The 22,415-nt window shown below is 39.0% G+C and overlaps 1 protein-coding gene across 1 annotated transcript in view; it reads right to left on the bottom strand.

Annotated features, from left to right (window-relative positions):
• dusp8a (dual specificity phosphatase 8a) overlaps positions 1-21,636 on the bottom strand; it is a 100,025-nt gene extending 78,389 nt beyond the window's left edge. The window contains exons 1-2 of the mRNA XM_088340918.1: positions 21,522-21,636; positions 7,402-7,788 (exon numbers count right to left, since the gene is read on the bottom strand). Coding sequence (XP_088197044.1) covers positions 7,402-7,638 — 237 coding nt within the window. The 5' untranslated portion in view covers positions 7,639-7,788; positions 21,522-21,636. The remainder of the gene's footprint in view (positions 1-7,401; positions 7,789-21,521) is intronic.
• Positions 21,637-22,415: the final 779 nt, after the last annotated feature.

Raw genomic sequence — 22,415 nt, 5'->3', positions numbered from 1 at the left:
AAAAAAGATGCCTTTTTTGGACTTTATAAAAAAAGTATGTCCCTGCAGGTGTATAGCATAAATTTCCATGTATTTTATTTGTTATTTGACAAATGCGGATTTTTCTTTTGTTTAATTTTGTACAATATTCAGTTTTGTGCACTATTTTCGTATTTGTCCACAAAATTCAATGTGTTGATAAAGAGGAGTGAATTAATAACAAGGTTTCTCTTATCTGATTCATCGATTAATTGAAAATATAATTGTCAGATCAATCGATTATTGAAATAATCATTAGGTGAAGCCCTAGTTGGTATACTTCCTACCGTATAAACTTGCATCCAAGCCGTATTTACAACTATAACATAAAATACTGAAATCAGGGGATCAATTTATATGGGTAAACATTTTGGGTTGTGTGGTACCAGTAGAAAATACTAGGCAACATGTGGGAATGGGATGTGGCTTTCATAGGAACAATATCAGTCAGGCAAATGTGAGAACAGAATTTACGGGAAAAGAGTACAGAATTTAGATATTTTTATTTGTAAAATTGTTTTTGCAATACAGTACACCATGCTTGGACGAAAAAAAAACAACATTTTGCCCACTGCCCAGAAATTGAGTAGGAAATATTTGAGTGGTTTGAAGACAAAAGACAAAATGAATATGAAGTATCTCGGCTGTTAGTTTGCAAGCTTGCAAGATTGCACAGGCCGAAAAAATTTAAGGGCTTCAATGGTTCCACAGACTGGTTTGCACGTTTTCTTTGATCATGTGGCAATTTTTAATCCGTTTTAGGGGTAGCAAAGTATTGACAATAACTTGGAACTGATCATTATTCTCAGAGTAACGTGCTACTTTTGGGTGTCGGTAATGTAGCGTCTAACACAATTACTTTTTACAAGAAGTAACTACTAACGTTCTACTTTTGGGCGTCAGTTATCTGTGGAGTAACATCTTTACTTTTTACATTGAGTCACTAGTAATTGTAACTAATTACTTTTTTTCAGCAAGATACCCAACACTTCTTATGGATGGATGTTCGATCAACTCAGTCAACTGAAGCAATGGGAGCTTTCATGAAAGCGAGCAAGTGCAGCGCCTGAGGGATCCAGGCCATTACAGCTCAATGGGATGCAAAGTGGGAGGCAGTCGGGGGGAGGTGGCGGACGCTGCAGCCCAACCATGAATACCCTTGGTGCTGCTCTACCGCTTCCTGGTTTCCTGTATTCACTTCCCTAACAAAGAATCACAATTGTGTCCTTTGCCGCCTTGGCTGGTTGACACGGACCTTGGCGTTGCTTGGAGCGATGTGGGGGTAGGGTGCGTGTGCTTGTGTGTTTGGGATGAGCTGCAAGCCAGTATTAACATCGCACAGCCGGGCTGCACGTGCCGGACCGGCGGTCTGCCACTGGCCACACAAAAGGGATGATGTCATGCTTAGCCAATAACAAAAGGGTTTTGTTCTGTCAGGCCCTCCTCTCTCACACGGCTAGTCCCAGCTTTATCCAGCCTCGTATTAATCGCAAAGCTTATCCTCTTTACTGGGAGGGTAGGGTGAGAGGGGAGAGGGGTAGTGTTCAGGGGAGATATTTAGGGGGGTGGTTACAAACTAGTAATAGTAAAGAGAACCAGAAAGGGAGGGAAATAAATTAGAGCAGTGGTTGGCTACATTTTCTTACCAGGGATCGGTTTATAGTTTGACAATATTTTCACGGCTCGGCCCATGTTTGTTTTCAAAACAGTGATAATCATCATGAGCGTAAATCCACTGCGCCACGTGAAACCTTTAGATCAGGGGTCTCAGACTCGCGGCCCCTGGGACGATAATTTGCGGCCCGTCTTAATATGAAAGTTATTAATGTTAGTGCGGCCCGCAAAAGCGATATGAATGACACTTGTGTGCGGAGCTGAATGAACCAATCACGGTTAGGTATATGGGTCTGTTGGGCGGGACATCGGCCGGACTGTCCGGTGCCCCGGTCAAACTGAAATTTAACAGTAAAGCCGGGTATACACTGTGCGATTTTTTTCAGTCGCGGCAAAAGCTACAGCTCACACTGTACGAGTGAATCGCTCAGAAAATGCGTGGTTAATAATAAACGGAGCGGGCTTTCATGTCTTGTTCTCCGTGTTTGAACATGAGCATGACAGCTCATGCTGTCACAGCTCCGGACCAATACAGAAAGTCGCCACATTTTGCTGAGGCGCATGCGCAAAGTTAAACCCGCGAATTTAAACCCGAGACTGACAGCGGTTGAAGTGGAAAAACATATTACAGAGCCCCAAACATGTCTTTTTCAAAGCCTGCAGTGAAGAGATAGGTCGGTGATGAGCACAGACAATTTCAGGAAAAGTGGGAAGTGCAATATTTCTTTGTTAAACACAGGGGCGCCCCAACATGTCTTATTTGCACTGAAAAAGTTGCCATGCACAAGGAATACAATTTGAGACGTCATTATACAACTAGACATGCTGGGGAGTACGAAAAATACCAGGGAGATGAGAGAGTCAACCAGGCTGCCAGTCTTAAAACATGTTTAATGAGGCAACAAGATTTCTTTAAGAAAGCAACCAAAGAGAATGATGCAGCAGTCGAAGCTAGCTACGTAGTTAGTGAGATGATTGCTAGAGCAGGAAAGCCATTCACAGAAAGTGAATTTGTCAGAAAGTGCTTAGTACAGGCTGCACATATTTTCTGTCCAGAAAAGAAAGGGCAGTTTAAAAACATCAGCCTTTCTGCCAACACCGTGGCAGAGCGCATTTCTGACCTGTCAAGTGACATTTATGATCAACTGCATGAGAAAGCAAAATGTTTCAGTGTATATTCAGTGGCTCTTGATGAGACCACAGACATCACAGACACTGCCCAGCTCGCAATATATGTCCGTGGTGTTGATGACAATTTTGAAGTGATAGAGGAACTGCTCACAGTAATTCCAATGCATGGCCAGACCACCGCTCAAGAAATATTTCACCAGCTATGTCATGCTATTGAGAATGCCGGTTTGCCATGGAAGAGTTTTGTGGGAATAACAACCGATGGAGCCCCATCAATGACAGGGAGGAAGAATGGACTGGTAGAACTTGTTGAAAAAAAACTGGAAGAGGAGGGTGTGGAGGAGGCAATAGCTCTGCACTGCATTATCCATCAGCAGGCCCTTTGTAGCAGATGCCTCAAGTTTGACAATGTGATGCCTGTCGTAGTGAAATGCATCAACCAAATCAATCATGTGGCTTTTTGGAAGCACATACTTGTGTGAGAAGCTCTTCTCCACCTTGAACTTCAATAAGTCCAAGTACAGGTCCAGACTTACTGACGAGCACCTTCAAGCCCTACTGAGGGTCTCCACTGCTTCCTCCCTCAAGCCAAATGTGGCTCGGCTATGTGAGAAGAAGCGCTGCCAGATCTCTAGCAGCAAGAAGTAGGCAACAGTTCAGGTTTAATGTTATATTCATGTTCAGAAGGTTTAAGGTTAAATAATTGTCTGTATCTGCTGTATGATCATTTTCATTTATTTATTTAATCATTATTTTGTGTTAAAAATAAAGGTATTTGAGAACATTGGAATGTTTTATCAGCGTTTCTCTTGTTGAAATCCTGATGCGGCCCAGCCTCATCCAGGATCTGCCTCCAGCGGCCCCTAGGTCAATTGAGTTTGAGACCCCTGCTTTAGATGTACTTGTAACATCATCCCAAAATCACATCCATTAATTTTCCAAAGCTTTTATCGTAACAAAGGTCGCTGGGGTGCTGAGCCCATCCCAGCCATGGTTTATGAACATGGAAGGGCCTGAGGGCCCAGGGAGTACAGACAAACTCCACACAAGGCGGCCAGTATCTGAAATTGAAACCAGAACCTCTGAGTTTAACATACTAATTGCAACACACTATAGTCACTATCGAAACATTTAAAGCAAAACGTCACGTCAATCCGTGTGCCAAGTAATTAAATATACAAACTCACTGTACCAACTCTGTGAAAAGCTTGTTGGTGTTATGTGGTCTTTGTATTGTGTTTTTGACTTATGCGTCCTCCAACTCCATTGCCAAAGGTTTTTCGATTGCGGCGAGTTTGTTGACAATCATTCTAGCAAGACGTAGTGGGCTGTAGTTGACCATTCTCCACGCGAATTGGCTATATGCATCTTCGGCAGGCGTAAACCCAATGTAACAGTTGCACCGCCCGACAGACAACCGCGCCCGTCTTGCGAACCACACTGATTTTTATTCAAACGTACCACCCAAAACCCCCATGTCAAGTACAGTCTGAAACATAGCAGTGTCAGTAAAACAATCAATAATTAAAAAAATAATGTCACTTATTTTTCTTTCTGTGCGCCCCAGTACCAAAACGACTAATTTGTACACGTCATGAAAAACACTGGAATAATTTTTCCGAGAATAAATGGGTTATTGAAAAGATGATCCTGGTCACCTTTCTGAATTTAGCACTAACTAATTTGAACATGATGCTTGGGAAATGCACTTGTTCTTTGTTTGGATCTGCACTCTGTGGGGCGAAAGGTATTTTGCTAATTCAGCCAATTCAGAAAATTTTATAACAAAAGAGAAGGTGAAAATGTACAAGTATACATGTCAACCTTTTGATATTAGAAAGCGATTTTTTTTTTATCATGCACTCTATTTTTACGGATAAAACATAATCTGTAATCAGAATGTTAAAACGAAGAAAAAAAAAACATGAGCAAGTTCAAAACCTGAGTGGATTATTGTTGGGTTCCAGAAGCAACTTTGGCAGCATCTGGCCTAATGCTAACGGCTAGGCTAACTACTCTCTGAAGCCACTGCCGCAGACTCTGTATCTTGCCAATGCCAGGTCCTTGAAACAGATGACATAGAGCCACAACTCGTGGGAAACCGCTACATTTGAGATGGTCTTATTTTAATCATTGCAGAGATCTGTCTTGATTCAAGGACAACCAATGCTAGCGCGCAGCTAGCCAGTCGCTCTCCATATTGCTTTATTACAGAGAGAGGAGAAGCCCCCCAGTACCATTTTACTTTCGTATAATGACTATAAAAACATTTATTCAACTGCTATTATGTGTTATTATTTGCAGATCTATAATTGTTTTTTGTTACAGTCGTATACTTTCGGCTGGTAATGACGTCATTTCGAGGTAAGTTTAACCTGTTGGGGGGCCTTTATGAAGGTGTGACGCTACTTCATGGATTTTCACTTTTCGCGGGTAGTTTTGGTTCCCAGTAACCCCGAAAACTGAGGGATCTCTGTGAATACTGCTGATGTGTTTAGCCTCTAAACTCTAGCAGTCAGACAAGACACAGTGGACAATTTCATAATTTGGATATGGGTAAAATACGAGCTCCAAATAGCATCAAGGGAGGAAGGGAAAAATTTATGAACTTCAGACTTACAAAAGTGGGCAGCACGGCGGCGCAGTGGTTAGCGCGTGTGCGGCACAGTTCTAAGGTCTTGGGAACCTCCTGTTTGGGTTTGGGTTGCGGAGTTTGTATGCTCTCCCCGTGCTTGGGTGGGTTTCCTCCGGGCACTCCGGTTTCCTCCCACATTCCAAAGACATGCATTTCAGGTGGATTGGCCGGTCCAAATCGTCCCTAGATGTGAACGAGCGAGCGAGTTGTCTGTTCCTGTGTGCCCTGCGATTGGCTGGCAACCAGTTCAGGGTGTCCCCTGCCCACTGCCTGATGATTGCTGGGATGGGCTCCAGCACCCCTGCGACCCTACTGAGGATAAGCGGTGCAGCTAATGAAATGAGATGAGATGAGACTTACAAAAGTCACTCAGCTATCAATAGCAAGTGTGCGTCATTTCATAACATTCTCTGCAATAAACAAAAAACAGATTTTGGAGAAACACTACCAACAAGGAAGAATTTCATGTGTCATGCTCATAGCTTTGTTGTTGTCCAGTCATGCAATACTGTAAGCCATCATCCAAAACACAGAACACGCCAACGACACGACACCCACACCCTGCTTAGGTTTCCCCGCTCAGACTTTCTTGAGTTTCACAAAGTGACTAAAAATATAGGAGTCAGCGTGCCATGGCTTGACAGGACATGGAAAAAAGGCTGTCATATTCAAAGGAGAAGTCTTGGAAAACGAGGGGATCTAATTCCAGGGCCACTGAAAAGTAACAAACCTACAGTATGTAAGGCTGTTGAACAAATATAGAAGCAATGAGCTAGCAAGAAGAGGCTACAGTCCGTCACGCTTCAAGTGTCCTTTGTGTGAGATTTTAAGGTCTTGTTAAAATTAAAAAAACCTTTTGCTACAATAAATGAATATTCACCGAGAATTTTGAATAACCCAAGAAAAATCTGATCAGTGTTTATTTTTTACAGGAACTAAGATGCTATGACATCAACAAGTCACAGTCCCTGCTTGCTCAATAAAAGAAAGAAGCAGTCATTTACCGTATACTGCTGCTAATGAGCCTGTTCTTGATTTACAGGGATAAAAAAATGTTTACTTAATTTAAATGTATTATTAATTTGCCTGTCCCAAAAATGGACGGAGGTTTGTATATAGATTTATATCTCTGCTGACTGAACACTGTGCCTTATTGGTTTTTGCCTCCTAGGACCTTGTATCCACATGCATGGGCATAAATTCATATCAAACAAGAAACGAGGAGGTTAATTAGAGCTTTTTTATTTGATTTTGTATGAATCCGCAGTATATTTCAATAAAAAAATATATTTTTCACTGTACCATTTTTTCTTGTGTTTATTGTATTTTTGCCACATAATTAAATAAACTTCATTCTGAATTTAAAAAATAAAAAAAAAACATTTTTCGCACTATACGACTTATACACTGGTGCGACTTATGTGTGAAATCATTATTTAATTATTATATATCATTTCACATGTGATTTTCACACTAATCCTTATAACTGAAATGATTAACACATTTTATAATTTCAAGTTTTTTTCTTGCTAAACTGCAAGAAGGCGCTCTAGTCCTGTACTAAGAATTTTAATATTCCAGGCAATTTATGAAAACAACTGAGAAGGGCTGAACAAAATGGCACCGAAAAGAAAATCATTTTCTGCAGATTACAAGCTGCAGATAATAAAATATGCAGCCAAAAACCATAATCAAGCACCGGAAAGAAAATTTGGAGTTAGCGAGAAACTTGTAAGGGACTGATGAAAAGCGAATGTGATGATGAGTTTGACGTACGCGACGTATCCAAAAATAAAATGGATGCTCCAGGTGCGACTTGTGTTTTTTTCTTCTTATTTATGCATTTTTGGCTGGTGCAACTCATAAAAACAGGAGACATTTATAGACCTGAAAATACAGTAAGTATTCACTTTTCGAGTAATCAATAATCTGTGACTAGTCGATTGATAACATAGTTGTTTGTTGCAGCACTAATGCAAAGGCTTACTAGGATTGAAACTCACCTTTATTTTGCCATTGGGCTGCAGCAGCTCCGTGACGGACACCTTATCCTGCTGCAGCCTTCTTTTGACAAGCTTGGAGCAGCAAACGTTGATTGCTCCCTGTACATGTGACGCGTTGTACTCAGAAAAGGTCCTGCTGTCGATCACCAGTAACCGCCCACTTCCTCTCTGGATGAGACTCGCCAGGCGCTTAATGTCCATAGCGCTTTTCTTTGTCGGCCCTTTCTCCCCTGCCATGATGGCGGCGGGGCGGCGCCTCGGTCCCTCAGAGCCAAAGATGAAGACGGGGATGAGGCGAAGCGCAGGAAGTGGAAGAGACGGGCAGAAAGGGGCGGCGTCAGAAGATAAACGGCATCTTCGAGGCAGGAGTTAAGGGATTCAAGCTGCCTGAAGAAAATAAAATACTGAAGTGAGTTAAAAAAGCCAGGTTAATATGAAGTTACAAAGGTACTTCTTATGAGCTTCATTCGTTCCAGGATTGTGCTTTAGCTCGAATTCCTTGTGTAACGAGCGAATTTTCCCTATATGAAATAATTTGAAACAAACTGTTACGATTCCGTCCTCAAAGCATACAATTGAACTCTAAATAGCTTTTTTTTTTTTCAAAATAATAAGATGAATAAAATTATATCAATCAAATTAAATATGAGTCCAATATGAGCTCCGTAACAAATGTGGGCGCATGCTTACAAGGGAGTCACTAAGATCGCATACCTGTCAATTTATACCTTTTCCCCGTATTGTATATGCTTTTTTTATCAATTCACGTTCTGTACATATGAGAATTATTATATGGGAAAAAATATATTAAAAGACCAATCTCGTCTTGTCCATTTCGGCTCTAATACAGATTGTCTTAGTCACTGGTGGCAGACAATAGCGTCCTTGTAGATTGCTAATATTGCTGCGGTCTTCTACATAGTTTTTCTTGCTGTGAGTAAACATGTGCCACGTTTGCTGTGTTTGTTAATTATTACTTAATAAGGAGGGTCTGCAATTGTTAATAAGGGGAGCAATTGGCAGAGGTTGACAGCTATGAGATGGAGAGACTGTTGATGATACTTAAGTACCGTATTTTCCGCACTATAAGGCGCACCGGGTTATAGGGCGCACCCTGAAAAAATAGTTTTTGGTCCTATATTTGACATACATAAGACGCACCGGATTATAAGGCGCTACAATGGGAACGTCGACAAAACAGTCAGATAGTTCAGTCAAACTTATTACCCCCTTAACATTCCGAAAGCTTGCAAAGAATCAAATATGTGTCGAGAACACGTGCGGATGCGGTGTCCGTGCGATGTCACTCAAATGCATCGTTCAAAATATCATTCGGAAGGTTAAAGTCTTGGGATTCAAGAAATGCCAACCATTCCTTAATTTCTATTTTCTTTGTCGCTCGCAAATTTACTGTGCATATGACAATAAACACTTGGAATTGAGTTTAATTTAAAAATAGACACTCCATTCCATCCATTATCTGCACTGCTTATCACAGAAACATCGAGTTCAGTCTGAAACAAAATACAGGGACAATATATAGCCGGAGTAGCTCACCGAAGTCGCTGTGTTCAATAATAATGTGCAGCCATGGTCCTCTTATATCCGTGAGTGTAGTAAATCCAGGAGAATAAAATATTTACAAATACAGAATAGTAAAAAATGCTTTCTCTATGCCGTCAACCCCACTTGCTATTCACATTCATCTTTTTCGGGCTATTGCAGGCTTTGTTTTGCCGCTTAAGCCTATGCCAGCCTGTAAATGATAAAAAGGATCCGCCCCTTTACCTCCGAATAACTTTAGCCAATAGTGATCGATTCAACTGATGATTGACACATCTTTTTCGGGCTATTGCAGGCTTTGTTTTGCCGCTTAAGCCTATGCCAGCCTGTAAATGATAAAAAGGATCCGCCCCTTTACCTCCGAATAACTTTAGCCAATAGTGATCGATGCAAATGATGTTAGCCAATGAAAGGCCGGTAAATAAATCCTGGCATACACTGCGGACTACTTGGCGTTCGGGGGAAAATCTAGTCGGCGGCTGCAAGTTAGTTGCAAGACTTTGCGACTTAATATTGATCCATTAATAAGGCGCACTGTATTATAAGGCACATGGTCAGCTTTTGAAAAAAATAAATGCTTTTAGGTGCGCCTTATAGTGCGGAAAATATGGTACTTACTGTACACATAAAATTACTATAACTTTAACTGAACATACACACGAAATAATTTTACAGCACTTTTTTATGATTTATTTTGTTGTGTGTTGTAGTCTGCATGGGCAATCTGAATGAGCTGATCTTGGCAGTAAGCAGTCACAAGGAGTGGGCAGTCACAAGCGTTCTCTTGGGGTAGCCTGTGGAACTTCTTGTGAACTAGATTTTCCTACATTTAGCAAGATTCGTAGTTTGAAATTCTCATCTTTAGAGGTTCTCCTCCAAGGAGGTACCACTGTATTTGAACATAATTGTTGCATTTGACTGAAAATTAGGGACCTGATCAGTTCTGCCAATTAATTTGATCTGGCCTGTGAGATAACGATTAGGGAAGCTCAAGAGAAAAACGAGACCAAAACAATGTCCTCCGGTTTTGAATACATCCACTGGATGTCGCCAAAGGTAAGCGCTACAGTAGCTGTATTTGCCAACTACCATTATTCAATCAGAAAACATTTTAAGCAGCAATGTTCTCCAATTCAGATGAACGTTTTAATTTTAAAAAATAAATGAAGAGAAGAAAAATACTTTAAAAACATTAAAAGTAGGGTCCATTAATTGAGGTAGCTTTAATATGTTTTAATAATGCACATCTAAATTCAAAGTGCCCTTATGCTTTATTTTACACTGTGCCTATCTGCTTGTATCTTACTTTACTAGAGATGTTCTGGAGGAGTGCTGGCGAGTAACGTTTTTTAATTTCTATGGTGAATGTAAGAAAAGGCCTGCCTCAAGTTGAGTCCAAACGCCAATCCAAGCCCAAAGAAAGATAAAAAAGGAAGAATTTATTTAAACACGTCCAAGAAATGCACGTACTTGCAAGAGCATCGTGATTGATATTGTTGGATAAATTAGTGGAAATGAATTAAGTTGTTGTTGTTGTTGTTTTTTTTCAAATGCAGTTTAGAAACAATAGAAGACGTTACGATGAAGTGAAGGAAGGAAAATAATTTCTAAAGAAAAATTAATAATTGCTGTATAATTGAATCTTAAACCCATGAATCATAATTTAATTGAGAGCCTCTGAAAGATCCCAGATCCGACAACCACGGAACATTTTTCATGCTATTAATTTACAAGTCCGGCACCCAGGAGAGTGCCTTTTCTGCAATGTGGCCCCTGAACTAAAAAGAGTTTGACAACCATGCTGTAAATAGAACTCATTTATATACCAATATGATACAACATGCATTACCGTCTCACCAATACCAGCATGTGCTTGCACGTTTGTGTATGAAAGCTGCTCTTATGTTGATGACGCAGCAGCTCATGAAACAGGAAACGAGGGGAATGGGAGAGAGATAAATTAGGTCGGGGGAATTTGCAGCACCGGTCTGGACATGAAGGATGATAGCCAGTAAGGAACAGCTTGCGCATGCGTGTGTATGTTCATAAAATTGATGTACTGCCTCATTCAATCTGTCACCACTAATCACTTCTCTTGGTTTATATTTACGAATCAAACAGCATGGTGCGGTTTGTGGGGAGATGAGTCTGAAAATCAACAGTGTGTCACATTTTTGACAAAAAATACACTATAACGGGTGGGCAAAGTGTCTCAATAGGTTAAGTTTGAAGCACATTGTAAAATGCTTTGGGAGATCTTCGGTGACTTGAAAAGAGGTCTATAAATGCAGACCATTTACCGTTCTCGTGCATCTGCACTTTATTGTTGCCAATGTCAATGCATTGGACAGTGTGATACGTAATTTCATTTCCTTTGTACGTCAAGTTCATTTGAAGAAAGCAACAATTAAAGTTGACTTTAAATTTGAAATGCGTCCCATCAGGCTTTTTCATCCGGCCTGCCGAATGTTAAAAATACAGGGTGTTTAAAAAAGAATTATTTCCTTTGAACCAATAATATATCAATATATGTAATTCCCTGTACTAACTCACAAGAAGATAATTTATATATAAAGAGAAACGCAATCGTAATCTTTTGGAGAATGTTTGGTGGGGTTGGATTCCCTTTTGACGTATAATGTGTCTAATGAACATTTGCGTAACTTGTTACGCAAATGTTCATTAGTTCAATGTTCACATAATCACATAATGTTCAATTATGTGTTCAATATTCACATAATCCAATGCTTGTTCACATAATCAATGCATAAATGCAATGTTCACATAATCCACATGCTTTTGAATTTCTCATTCCGTTTTGGAAGAATAAATGTTATAATGTTTAACATTAATATATCTTAGTTTAATTTTCTGTGATATTTGCATCTCAAAGGATAACAATTGTTTAAAATACTAATGTACAGTATATTATGTATGAATTGGTTCAATAAAACAAGAACTACTACCTAAATTGTATGTATGTTGTGCCATTCAGGCTGATTTTTTCTTTACTTGCTATGTTTATTTGATCCAAAATTTTCAAATCAAATTTTAAGAGAAAAAAAAAACAATTCTGCTCTACCCTTATAGCAATATGAGTTTATCAATGCATAATATCAAATGTTGTGCTGAAAAAAGAGACGTACTTTTTACTTTAATTCTGAGTGTTTCAAAGTCTCCTAGTGGTAAAAAAAAAAGAAAACTTCAATCATTCGAAAAATATTATTAATTAGAATAATAAGCAAAAATCTATAGATAGTACACAGTATAAATATGCATTTCTGGTAGTGCCGAGAAATGTAATTAATTAATTTATTTTAATTTATTGATTTTATATAGCATGAGCCTCACCGGGAGGGAGCGGACATAGCTGCTACAGGAACCCCAAAAAAACAGAAATCTGGGCAAAAAAATGAGAAAAAAAATTGTGTTGGTCACTTTGAGTCTCCGTAGTTTGCATTCTTCCTTGTGGTTAGTAGCAACAGAGGCACATATAGTTGTCAAATTATACACTGTCCTTTTACATAGTCTATGTATTAAAAAAATAAAATATAAAATGTACAGGAGTATACTCCCCACTACAGTTTACAGTCAAGATGTCACACCAACAGACCCCGTTTTGGCTGTAAGTTGCTAAGGAATCCGTTAAACGGAAGCTCAATAAACAATTTAGGTTTACTGTTGAGGCCCTTTACGATGAAAACTCACAGAAGGGAGTAGTTTACAGGCTTGAAGCGTCGTTGCTGTCATGCACTATCCGGAAAAATTTCAACATGTTAACTAGTGTTCTCTTTTATTGATGTTTACTATGTTTGTGTACTGTGTCCCAATGCTAAATCTATTCTATGAGAGATGAGATGAGATGAGAAAGTCATTGTCTTATTCAAAGGTGAACCTGCGCCCCATTCTTAGCCCTCTTGCGGATTCAAACACATTTTCTGCATCACCCTGTATTTGGCTCTATCTTCCCATCAACTCTATCTTCCCAGTCCCTGCTAAAGAAAACAAATCCCTGAGCCTAATTTTGGATTATTTTTTAGACTTGATTTCTTGACCATTAAATTGCTCTTTTTAATTAAGGTGTACAGTATTTGTAATATTAAGCTCATATTATCATTGTAGCATATAATGCAGAGGGGGGAAAATGTCAATATATCCATTTACCTGGATTACTTGTGTGAATAATCGTCTCAAAAAAAATTCTAATTGTGTCGGTCTACCTATGTGGCTTCTTGCAAACGCCAATCAGGGCTTTTTATGGTATTCTTTCAGAAAGACATTACTTCTTGCCACTTTTCCATAAAGGGCAGATTTATGCAGAGTACGATTAATAGTTGTCTATTTACAGACCATCTCACCTCAGCTGTGTATGCCTGCAGGTTATCCAATTTGATTGTGGGCCTCTTGGTTGTTTCGCTGATTAGTTTTCTCCTTGTTTGGGCTGAACGTTTAGAAGGATAGCCAGTTCTTGGTATGTTTGCCGTGTTTTTATGCTCTATCCATATTGATATTATTGCTTGCACAGTGCTCCAGGGAGATGAATAAATGTTTTCCCATTCCTGCTCCTGACTGTCATTATTATCCTAAATAATGGTTTTAAAACCAGGTGTGAGCAAAGTTATTTGGTCACAAAATACTGCAAAGGAGGATACCAACGTATTTACCTTCAGTGCAGACACCTCTGGGCATGGAGCAGAAGGAGTGCGCGCTGTGTGTTTAGCTCTGCCCATTCCTACTGCTTACCCAATCAAATTACTCTCGGTGCTTTGTTATGGCTTTTAGGTAACAATTTTGTTTGTGGTTAAAGTTGTTCTTTGGCTTTTAATCATAAAGTGTATCAACAATGAACATAGATTGTTTAATAAGCTTCCATATATAGGATTATTTAGCGATTAACAGCCACATCGAGGTCTATTGGTGTGACACCCTGAATATAAACTGTTGAAATATACAGTTTACTGGATCAAACCCTATGAAAACTGTGTCCTATATATACTGGACCGAACCCTTTGATCATCAATAAAGTCTCGGCACCGCTTGCGCGGCCTCCGGCTACACAAGAAACAATACATTATATAGTTGCACAAGTTCATTTTACCTCAGAGACATATGTACTCATTAAAGGGCTCGTGAGCCATATGTTTCTGACACCTGCCGTACGTGCTAATCACTAACAAAAAAGTAGCTCTCGAGTTCAAAAAGGTTGGCGACCCCTGATCTTTATGTTAACAGGCACTTCCATGACAATAACACGTCAGGCGACAAGCTAGAAGGTCAGTGTGAATGCTGTGCTGGTTTATTCATCCCCAGGCACATGGTGTCATGAAATATGGATGGGCCTTCTCTCATTTACCCCGAAAGCTTAAATGGAAGTTTAAACTGGAGGTGAAAAGGAAGAGTAGTGTGACGGTAGAGGGCTGCAAGCATCAAGAGGGGTTAGGAACGCAAGGGATGAGTAGTATGCAATCACCCTTGTATGATGTAAATGTTATCAGTGAATGAAGATAAGATTGATCTTCTCAGGAGTTTAAGAGCTCGTCTTAGGACTGGGAGGTTGCAAGTTTGATTTCGGAGTTGTCCTTTGGCATGGCACTGAACCCATTATGCCCCCGAGAAGCAAGTAGGAATTTGCATATTTGCCATCGCTATTGGTGCGTGTGTGTGTTTGTGTGTGTGTGAATGGGTAGGTGTGAAGCTATATAAATGCAGACCATTTACCATTTATATGGCACTGCAGGTAAACATGTGATAAACACTTTAAAGAGAAATATAAAACAAGACTGTTAAAATAAATAGGCAAAAATATTTAATATTTCGAGACTGGCCCAAGTTATTATAATAGTGCAATTAAAGAATAGTGCATCATAACAATCGGGCAAAATAAAAGGAGTCGAAAACATTAGGAGCAACTAAATTTCCCAAGACAAAACAGGAAGACAAGACAACAAAATGACAAATAGATGCCCTTAGAGTTCAACAAAAGTTGGTGGATTTCGCCCTTTTGTGTCTGTGTGTTGTGTAAAAACAAGATATTAATCAATTGCAAACTAGACTAGTGTGGCCCAATGTTTTCTTTGGGTAATACTTTCCGTTGAATTACGCTTTAATTATTTTTCCTATTTCACCCGAAAAACAATGGCTTCTATCGACCAGAGCATGAAAAATAAATCATAAGTTGAAGAACCATGAGTTGAGTATCTTACAAATTTTAATTCCTATAAAAATGTAGCTAGGGGAAAATGGAATAGGAAACGGAAAACCCGCTCAGGCAAAACCGTTCTCGGTGATTCTTTGCAGAGCCTGAGCAGATTCTGCTGTTACCATAGGAACAGATCTGCTGCGGTGATACGAGGGGACTGATGTTTTGATGCGACTTTCAATCATGCTAGCCTATCATTAAGCAAGTTTTAACTTTTTTTTCCCGGCTAGATATTTACAGTAGGCATACATGTTTTACAGGGCTGACACAGTTTCCACGTCAGCATTGTTAAACAGGAAGAAGAACTAGAATAACAAGTTCATCTTCATTTTTATTAGTCTTGGTTTGGCTAATGGGAAAGTCTAAACGTCCCTATAGAACCGGAACTGCTAACCTGCTTCAAACAAGCATGACACTTACAGTATTAGTGTTGATTGCCAATGTACATAGTTACAACCCAAAAGATTGGCTATACATTGTTTTCAGACAACCATAATTTTTTCAGGTTTCTTACAACAGGCTTCTTACAACTTTCATGACCAAATTCAAGAGACTTCTAAAGATGATTTCCCAATTTTTCCTGTACCATTAAAGAATAAATCCCGTGTGAATAATGTATTTCCCGAGCCACAAATACAACTGCGATTTACATATGCAATTTTTAATCTTGCGTGTGCATTTATAATGACATATGATTTTAAGATCTCGAGAAGATCGTGAATAGGTTGAATTTTAAGACGTATACATATTGGACAAAATTGACCACAATATGTTGCTTAAATTTTCAGTTGCAGAAAGTTCTTCCTATTGGGAAATTCTACCTACATTTTTTGCATGGCTCATAATAAATATCCATAATTGATATGCAATACTTGCACAAATACACATTGCATAGTGTCCTGTTTAAGTGTAGCATGCACGTGTTCTCTTGGGCGTAACCCACAGAGGGTGATGACGCTTCATAGTACAATATCATACAAACAAATGATACTTGCCGATAATCACGAGGGAAGAAGAAATACAAGGGCAAAGGCACCAGAGAGTAGTGTCTGTGTCATTTTTAAGCAGACTTGTTTCCATGCTGCTTTTGTGACACACACCAGCTCATGTTCTGCCAAATTATTGCCTCCCATGGTAATAAAAATGAATATATATTAATTACAGGTATTGATATTGATGGAGGAGCATGGATAAAAGTATCACAATTCATAGCTGTATCATGATATTGTCACACCTCCAATGAAGAAAATGCTTTAGAGCAAGTAGTGTACCAATAAATATATTGTTTTATCCTCAACGAGAGGAGAGGTTTCAGTGCTACACGATATATACTCTTTTTGCTTAAATTGGAAAAAAATCAAATTTCATCCCAGTGGATGAGACGGTATATTCTATTCTCATTGCTCCACTATTTTGGAATGCTCCCACCTGAATACATAGTACAATAGACCTGGATGTCAGGGTCTGCTGACTCCCAACTCTAAATGTCATAATGAATAGTGTAATAGTAGTCTGTAGCCTGTGCATCCCTTTGAGACTTGTTGTGATTAAGGGCTTTACAAATAAATATGACTATGTTAAGAACTATAGCAACAATTTCAAGCATTTACAAGCATTTCATGAAAAAATAAAGCACTTTCGATCACTTAAATTCAACATATGAACCCTGATTTTTCATTGACTTGCTTGCATAATTTGTGTATGTCATCATATTTATAGGGTCTTTTTAATCACTGCAGTGGTTCAAGAGTGGAGCAGATGTCGTCAAGATTAGTAAATGTAAAAGAGAGCACTTAGCCACGCCCACCATAGTTACAGTATCCATGTATCACACGCGGAGCAAATAGAGCAGCCAAAACAACAGCAAGCGACTCTCTAGTCACTATAAGTTTGATCACATTACCACAATTTTAGATAACCTGCATTGGCTCCCTGTTAGCTGAAGATGTGATTTTAAGGTTCTGTTGGTAGTATACAAAAATCATGCTGGACTTGCTCCCTCATGTCTTTCAGATTTAATTTCCCCCTATGTTCTGGTCCGGAGCCTTTACTCTGAAAATGCTGGTCTACTAGTGCCAAGAGCCAAAAAGAGAGCTGCAGGTTTGAGAGCTTTCTCCATTCAGGCCCCGGTGCTGTGGAATGCTCTGCCCACTGAAATTTGATCTGCAACCTCAGTGGAACTGTTTGAATCTAGGCTTAAAACACACTTCTATTCTATAACTTATGAATGAGCTATATTTCACCTCTTGTGCGGCCCCTTCACAAGGTTACTTCATTTTCCTCATGCTGAGGTTTTTGAGTTTTTCCCTGCACTCATGTGTGTTTTAGATCAGGGGATGGTGTAGTCTGTAGTTTGCAATAATCTGTGGTCCGTGCAGCCCTTTGAGACTCCTTGTGATAAAGGGCTATACAAATGAGCATGACTTGACTTGACCTATTAGGCAAACTTATCTCAAGAGTCTATATAAAAGGGTCTCAAATATTCATCCATTATCTGCACCGTTTGTCCTGGACGAGTCGCAGGGGTGCTGGAGCCCATTCCAGCTGTCCTCGGGCAGTGGGCAGGGGACACCCTAAACTGGTTGCCAGCCAGTCGCAGGGCACACAGAGACAGACCACTCACTCGCTCATTCACACCTTGGGACATTTGGACCGGCCAATTAACCTGACATGCATGTTTTGGGGAATTTGGGAGGAAATCAGAGTGCCCAGGAAGGATAGAAGCTGCATTTGAACGGTTTCAATAGTTATTATATTATCATTACTTTTATATTAATTGCATCATGGTGTCCAAAAACACTAATAACCTTTAAAGGGTGGATGCAAAATGTTGGCGATCTATGAGGGAGTCAGAAGCCCCATACCAACTAAACATAGAATTAGATTCAGATTTGTAAGAAGAATAGAGAATATACAAATAAGTGACCCAGCACATCAAATGCACAAAATAAGTGGTGCCATCTCCACCTGTTCAGAGTCTCTGGCGAGGAACATATCATGAAACTATATCAAGAGCCTCAAAAACCCGATAACACCAGATCACGAAATGCACATCCTATTTATCCAGTAATTTAAAAGTTTTACTCTAATCACAAAATGCCACCTTCATTTCGTTTTTATTATATGTCAACTAGGTATGCTAACGAGGGTGCAGTGATATACTTGAATAAAGTGCATGTAAAGCTGCCACAGTAACTTACAAACTTCTTTCACTGACAACTAACCAACCCAACAACAGAGTTATAGCAATAAAACACGTACTGTAGAAAAAATAATTTAGTTTAAGTTCCCATTGATCCTATGCACGTTGAGTTGGTTGAGATGGTGAAGCCGCTAGTATGCCATGCATTGTGTGTGATACAAAAAGGGGGAGGACTTTCGTCTGCCTCGCATTGTGACTGGCTAAAAAACAGCGCAGTCGGATCTATTAATTGGAAAGCTCCGACTTCAGTTCTGAGTTAAAAGCAGACCCCAACCGAGCATGCTATTCCTCATTTAGAGTCCAACATGAGAGTCGCTTAACATTGGACCTTGGCAATTCCCACTCTACATGACATAAAAAAATATTTAACTCAAGCTACCAAGCTTCACCATCATGTGTTGACAAAAAATAAAAATAAAAGTTAAGCACTGTGTCTCTTTTGATAACATTCAGATTAAAAAAAGTTTTTATTTTTTGTTTTTATCAAAGTTAAAGAATGTAAAATCTAAACGTCATCAAAGCAAGCATCGTGTCAATACAAGCGAAACATCTGGAATCCAGCCAAAGGTGATGTAACACTGTGCAGGTTATCCATTAACTCATGCACAACAGCTCCTGTCAGATGAGGTAGCTTTTTTTTTCACAAAATGGCAGTGGCTTGTCAGGGGAAGATCAATTGGGAGGATCGACAAGCGTTGAATATGCTGCGTGTGCCCTACTCGTAGTTGTTAACAATATTGAAGGGTATACAGGCCGCCAACTCAAAAACAAAAGTAAATGATGTGTTCACACTAAAAATCACAAAACACACAATTATAGATTCATGATTTGATTGAAAATGCTTGCCAATGTTGGTTGATACAGTGGGGCAAATAAGTATTTCGTCAACCAATAGGTGTACAAATTCTCCTACTTGAAAAAATTAGAGAGGCCGGTAGTTGTCAACACCTCAACCATGAGAGACAGAATGTGGATAAAAAAAAAACAGAAAATCACATTGTTTGATTTTTATTTCCAAATTAGAGTGGATAATAAGTATTTGGTACCTTCAAACAAGCAAGAATTCAGGCTGTCAAATAGGTCTAACTTCTTAACGAGGCTCCACTTGTTACCTGTATTAATGGTACCGGTTTTAACTCATTATCGGTATAAGAGACACCTGTACAGAACCTCAGTTGGTCACACTCCGAACTCCACTATGGGCAAGACCAAAGAGCCGTTGAAGGACATCAGAGAAAATAGTAGACCTGCACCAGGCTGGGAAGACTGAATCTGCAATAGGTAAATCAACTGTGGGAGAAATAATTAGAAACTGGAAGAATGATAATCTCCCTTGATCCGTGGCTCTATGCAAGATCTCACCCAGAGGTGTACGAATAATAACAAGAACGGTGAGCAAAAATCCCAGAACCACACAGGGGGGTCTAGTGAATGACCTCTGGAGAGTTGGGACCACTGTCAGAAAGGTTACTATGATTAACACAATGCGTCGCCAGGGACTCAAATCCTGCACTAACAAAGATGACCGCTGCTGAAGCCAATACATGTCCAGGCCTGTCTGCAGTTCGCTTTAGAGCATTTGGATGATCCAGAAGAGGACTGGGAGAATGTGTTATGGTCAGAATAAACCAAAATAGAACTTTTTGGTACAAGCCCAGGTTCTCGTTTGGAGAAGAAAAAATACTGAATTGCATCCAAAGAACACCATACCCTCTGTAAAGCATGGGGGTGAAAACATCCTGCTTTGGGGCTACAAAGGGACCAGTACGAACTGTCTGTGTAAAGTAAAGAATGAATGGCGCCATGTATCGAGAGATTTTGAGTGAAAATCGTCTTCTATCAGCAAGGGCATTGAAGATGAAACATGGCTGCGTCTTTCGGCATGACAATGACCCCAAACACACAGCCATGGCAATAAAGGGGTGGCTTCATAGGAAGCATTTAAAGGTCCTGGAGTGACCTAGCCAGTCTCCAGATCTCTACCCCTAAGAAAATCTATGGATATATATATATATATATATATATATATATATATAGAGAGAGAGAGAGAGAGAGAGAGAGAGAGAGAACGTTTTTGCTAGACCAATCTTATCTTGCCTAGTTTCAGCTGTAGTCTCTATTCTGCTATGTATAATAAGCAACACTATACTTTCTACAAGTGGAGAAGAACTAAGAAAGATGCAGAAAAATTTGTGATTTTTCCGTAAATAAAATTGACTGGCTTACAAATCATCTTTGTGTTTTTTACTGTAAATAAATAAGAGCCCCATTGTGCTTGAGGGAACATAATCGCCATGGTGACTGAAATCGTGTGAGCACTTCATTGAAGCGCTGAAGAGTTCTTGTAAACTTCATGCATCATTCATGCGTAAGTTCAGTGTTCTCGCAATAAAATGTTATTTTGCAAGCTGAATGCCCTGGTGTTTATAGAGGGCATTATTTAGATATTGGGGGTATCACAAATGCAAAGAAAAGCACCAAAGTGGAAGTTCAGCTTTTACAAAAACATGTTTTGCTCAGAATAATCAACCGTTGTTTACTAAACAATGGTGAAAACTAGAAACCCAATTTTTTAATGCTCAATGCGGGTTCAAGCTTTTTTTTAAATGTCCCATGCCACTATGGCTACAGAGCTTAATGTTTTGTAGGCTTTCAAAAATGAGTCCAAATGGCATAAAAAATGGCTGGCACCGGTTCTCCCAATTTAAGATAATTGTCTGGCAAAGATTTAGTTTACAATTTGTATTTATCGTTTTCTTTTTGCCTAATTAAACTTTGAAAAAATACCATTGCACAATACTATGAATATTTTATATAAACGGATACGCATGCACGTGATAGTGTTTCTGCAATTTTTCCGCAGTAGAATTTATCTAGTCAAGGCGCGCAACATTTGGAAAAATACAACAATGAAAGCAAACAGAAGCTTTATCGACAATGAGGTCAATTGCTGTGATCAATCATCCTTTGATAGAGTTATTATTGTGTTTTTAAGTTGCTATCAGCAAACGGCTTTGTTCAGGATTCGCACAGAGGGAATATGCCGTGTTTGTTATGACGCGTGGTTATACCGCATGTTGAAATAACACGCCATTAATCCCGCAGCAAGCTTCTGTTTTAAAATCGAGCTAAAATAAAAAACGGCAGTGCTCTTACCTCGCAACTGGAACCTGTTAATCGAAAATATCTCTCCAGAAAATCTTTCATCCTATCATTATTAAGCGTGTTTGGTTCTCACTGAAGGAGACACACGCGCGCACTGACAGAGGATATGATAGTGATATGTCGTTCGCAAACGAAACGGCTATATAAACCGACTCTTAGCGGGAGTGGCGGTTCCCTTCGAGGTGCTTTTTCCCCCTCGTGTTTGGTCAATATGCATTTTTTCCCCCAGAGATTTTATTTTGTTGACTTTAAATGTGTTAAGTAAAATAAATGTTAACTATTATGTTTTTTTATTTTCCATTAATGTAGATCTCTAACTATTTTAATGGTTGTGTCTTGTGTTTTTAGGGATGCTGTGTTTTACATAAAAAATGTAAAGTGGGTTATTTTATTTAATTGTTAACTTATATTTTGTCGTTGTTTTCAGAGTTTGAGGTACTTCAAATTTGCTTAACATAAAAACGTTTAATTGGAAAAAAAAGTACACTATAGAGTGAACACAAATGCAATTATAAGTAAGTAGAACAAGTTTTTAAAAATTATCAATTCGTTTTGTGCAGAATGTTACATTATAATTTATAACATACCAATACAGTGTATAAATCATTTTTTTTTGTTATTTAATTCGTCATTTATTTTGTTGTTTAATTATGTTGGTATTCATTTTATCATGCATGTTGTTCTGTATTTTGACATGTGTTTACATGTATTTCTTCAATTATAATGATTTTTATTTTATTATATATTTTGTTGCGTATTTTTCATTTGTTATTGTATTTGTTTCGTTGTGTATTTTGACATGTATTTAGTTAGTTATGTATTTCTCTCCGTATATTTTTTGCCATGTATGTTGTCATACTTTTTGTCACGTAATATTATTTACTC

Source organism: Urocampus carinirostris, chromosome 7 (assembly GCF_059441175.1).
Source record: "Urocampus carinirostris isolate Australia breed hairy pipefish chromosome 7, RoL_Ucar_1.0, whole genome shotgun sequence".
NCBI lineage: Eukaryota > Metazoa > Chordata > Actinopteri > Syngnathiformes > Syngnathidae > Urocampus > Urocampus carinirostris.
The sequence above is the reverse complement of the archived record's forward strand: the minus strand, read 5'-3'. Positions and strand labels throughout refer to the sequence as shown.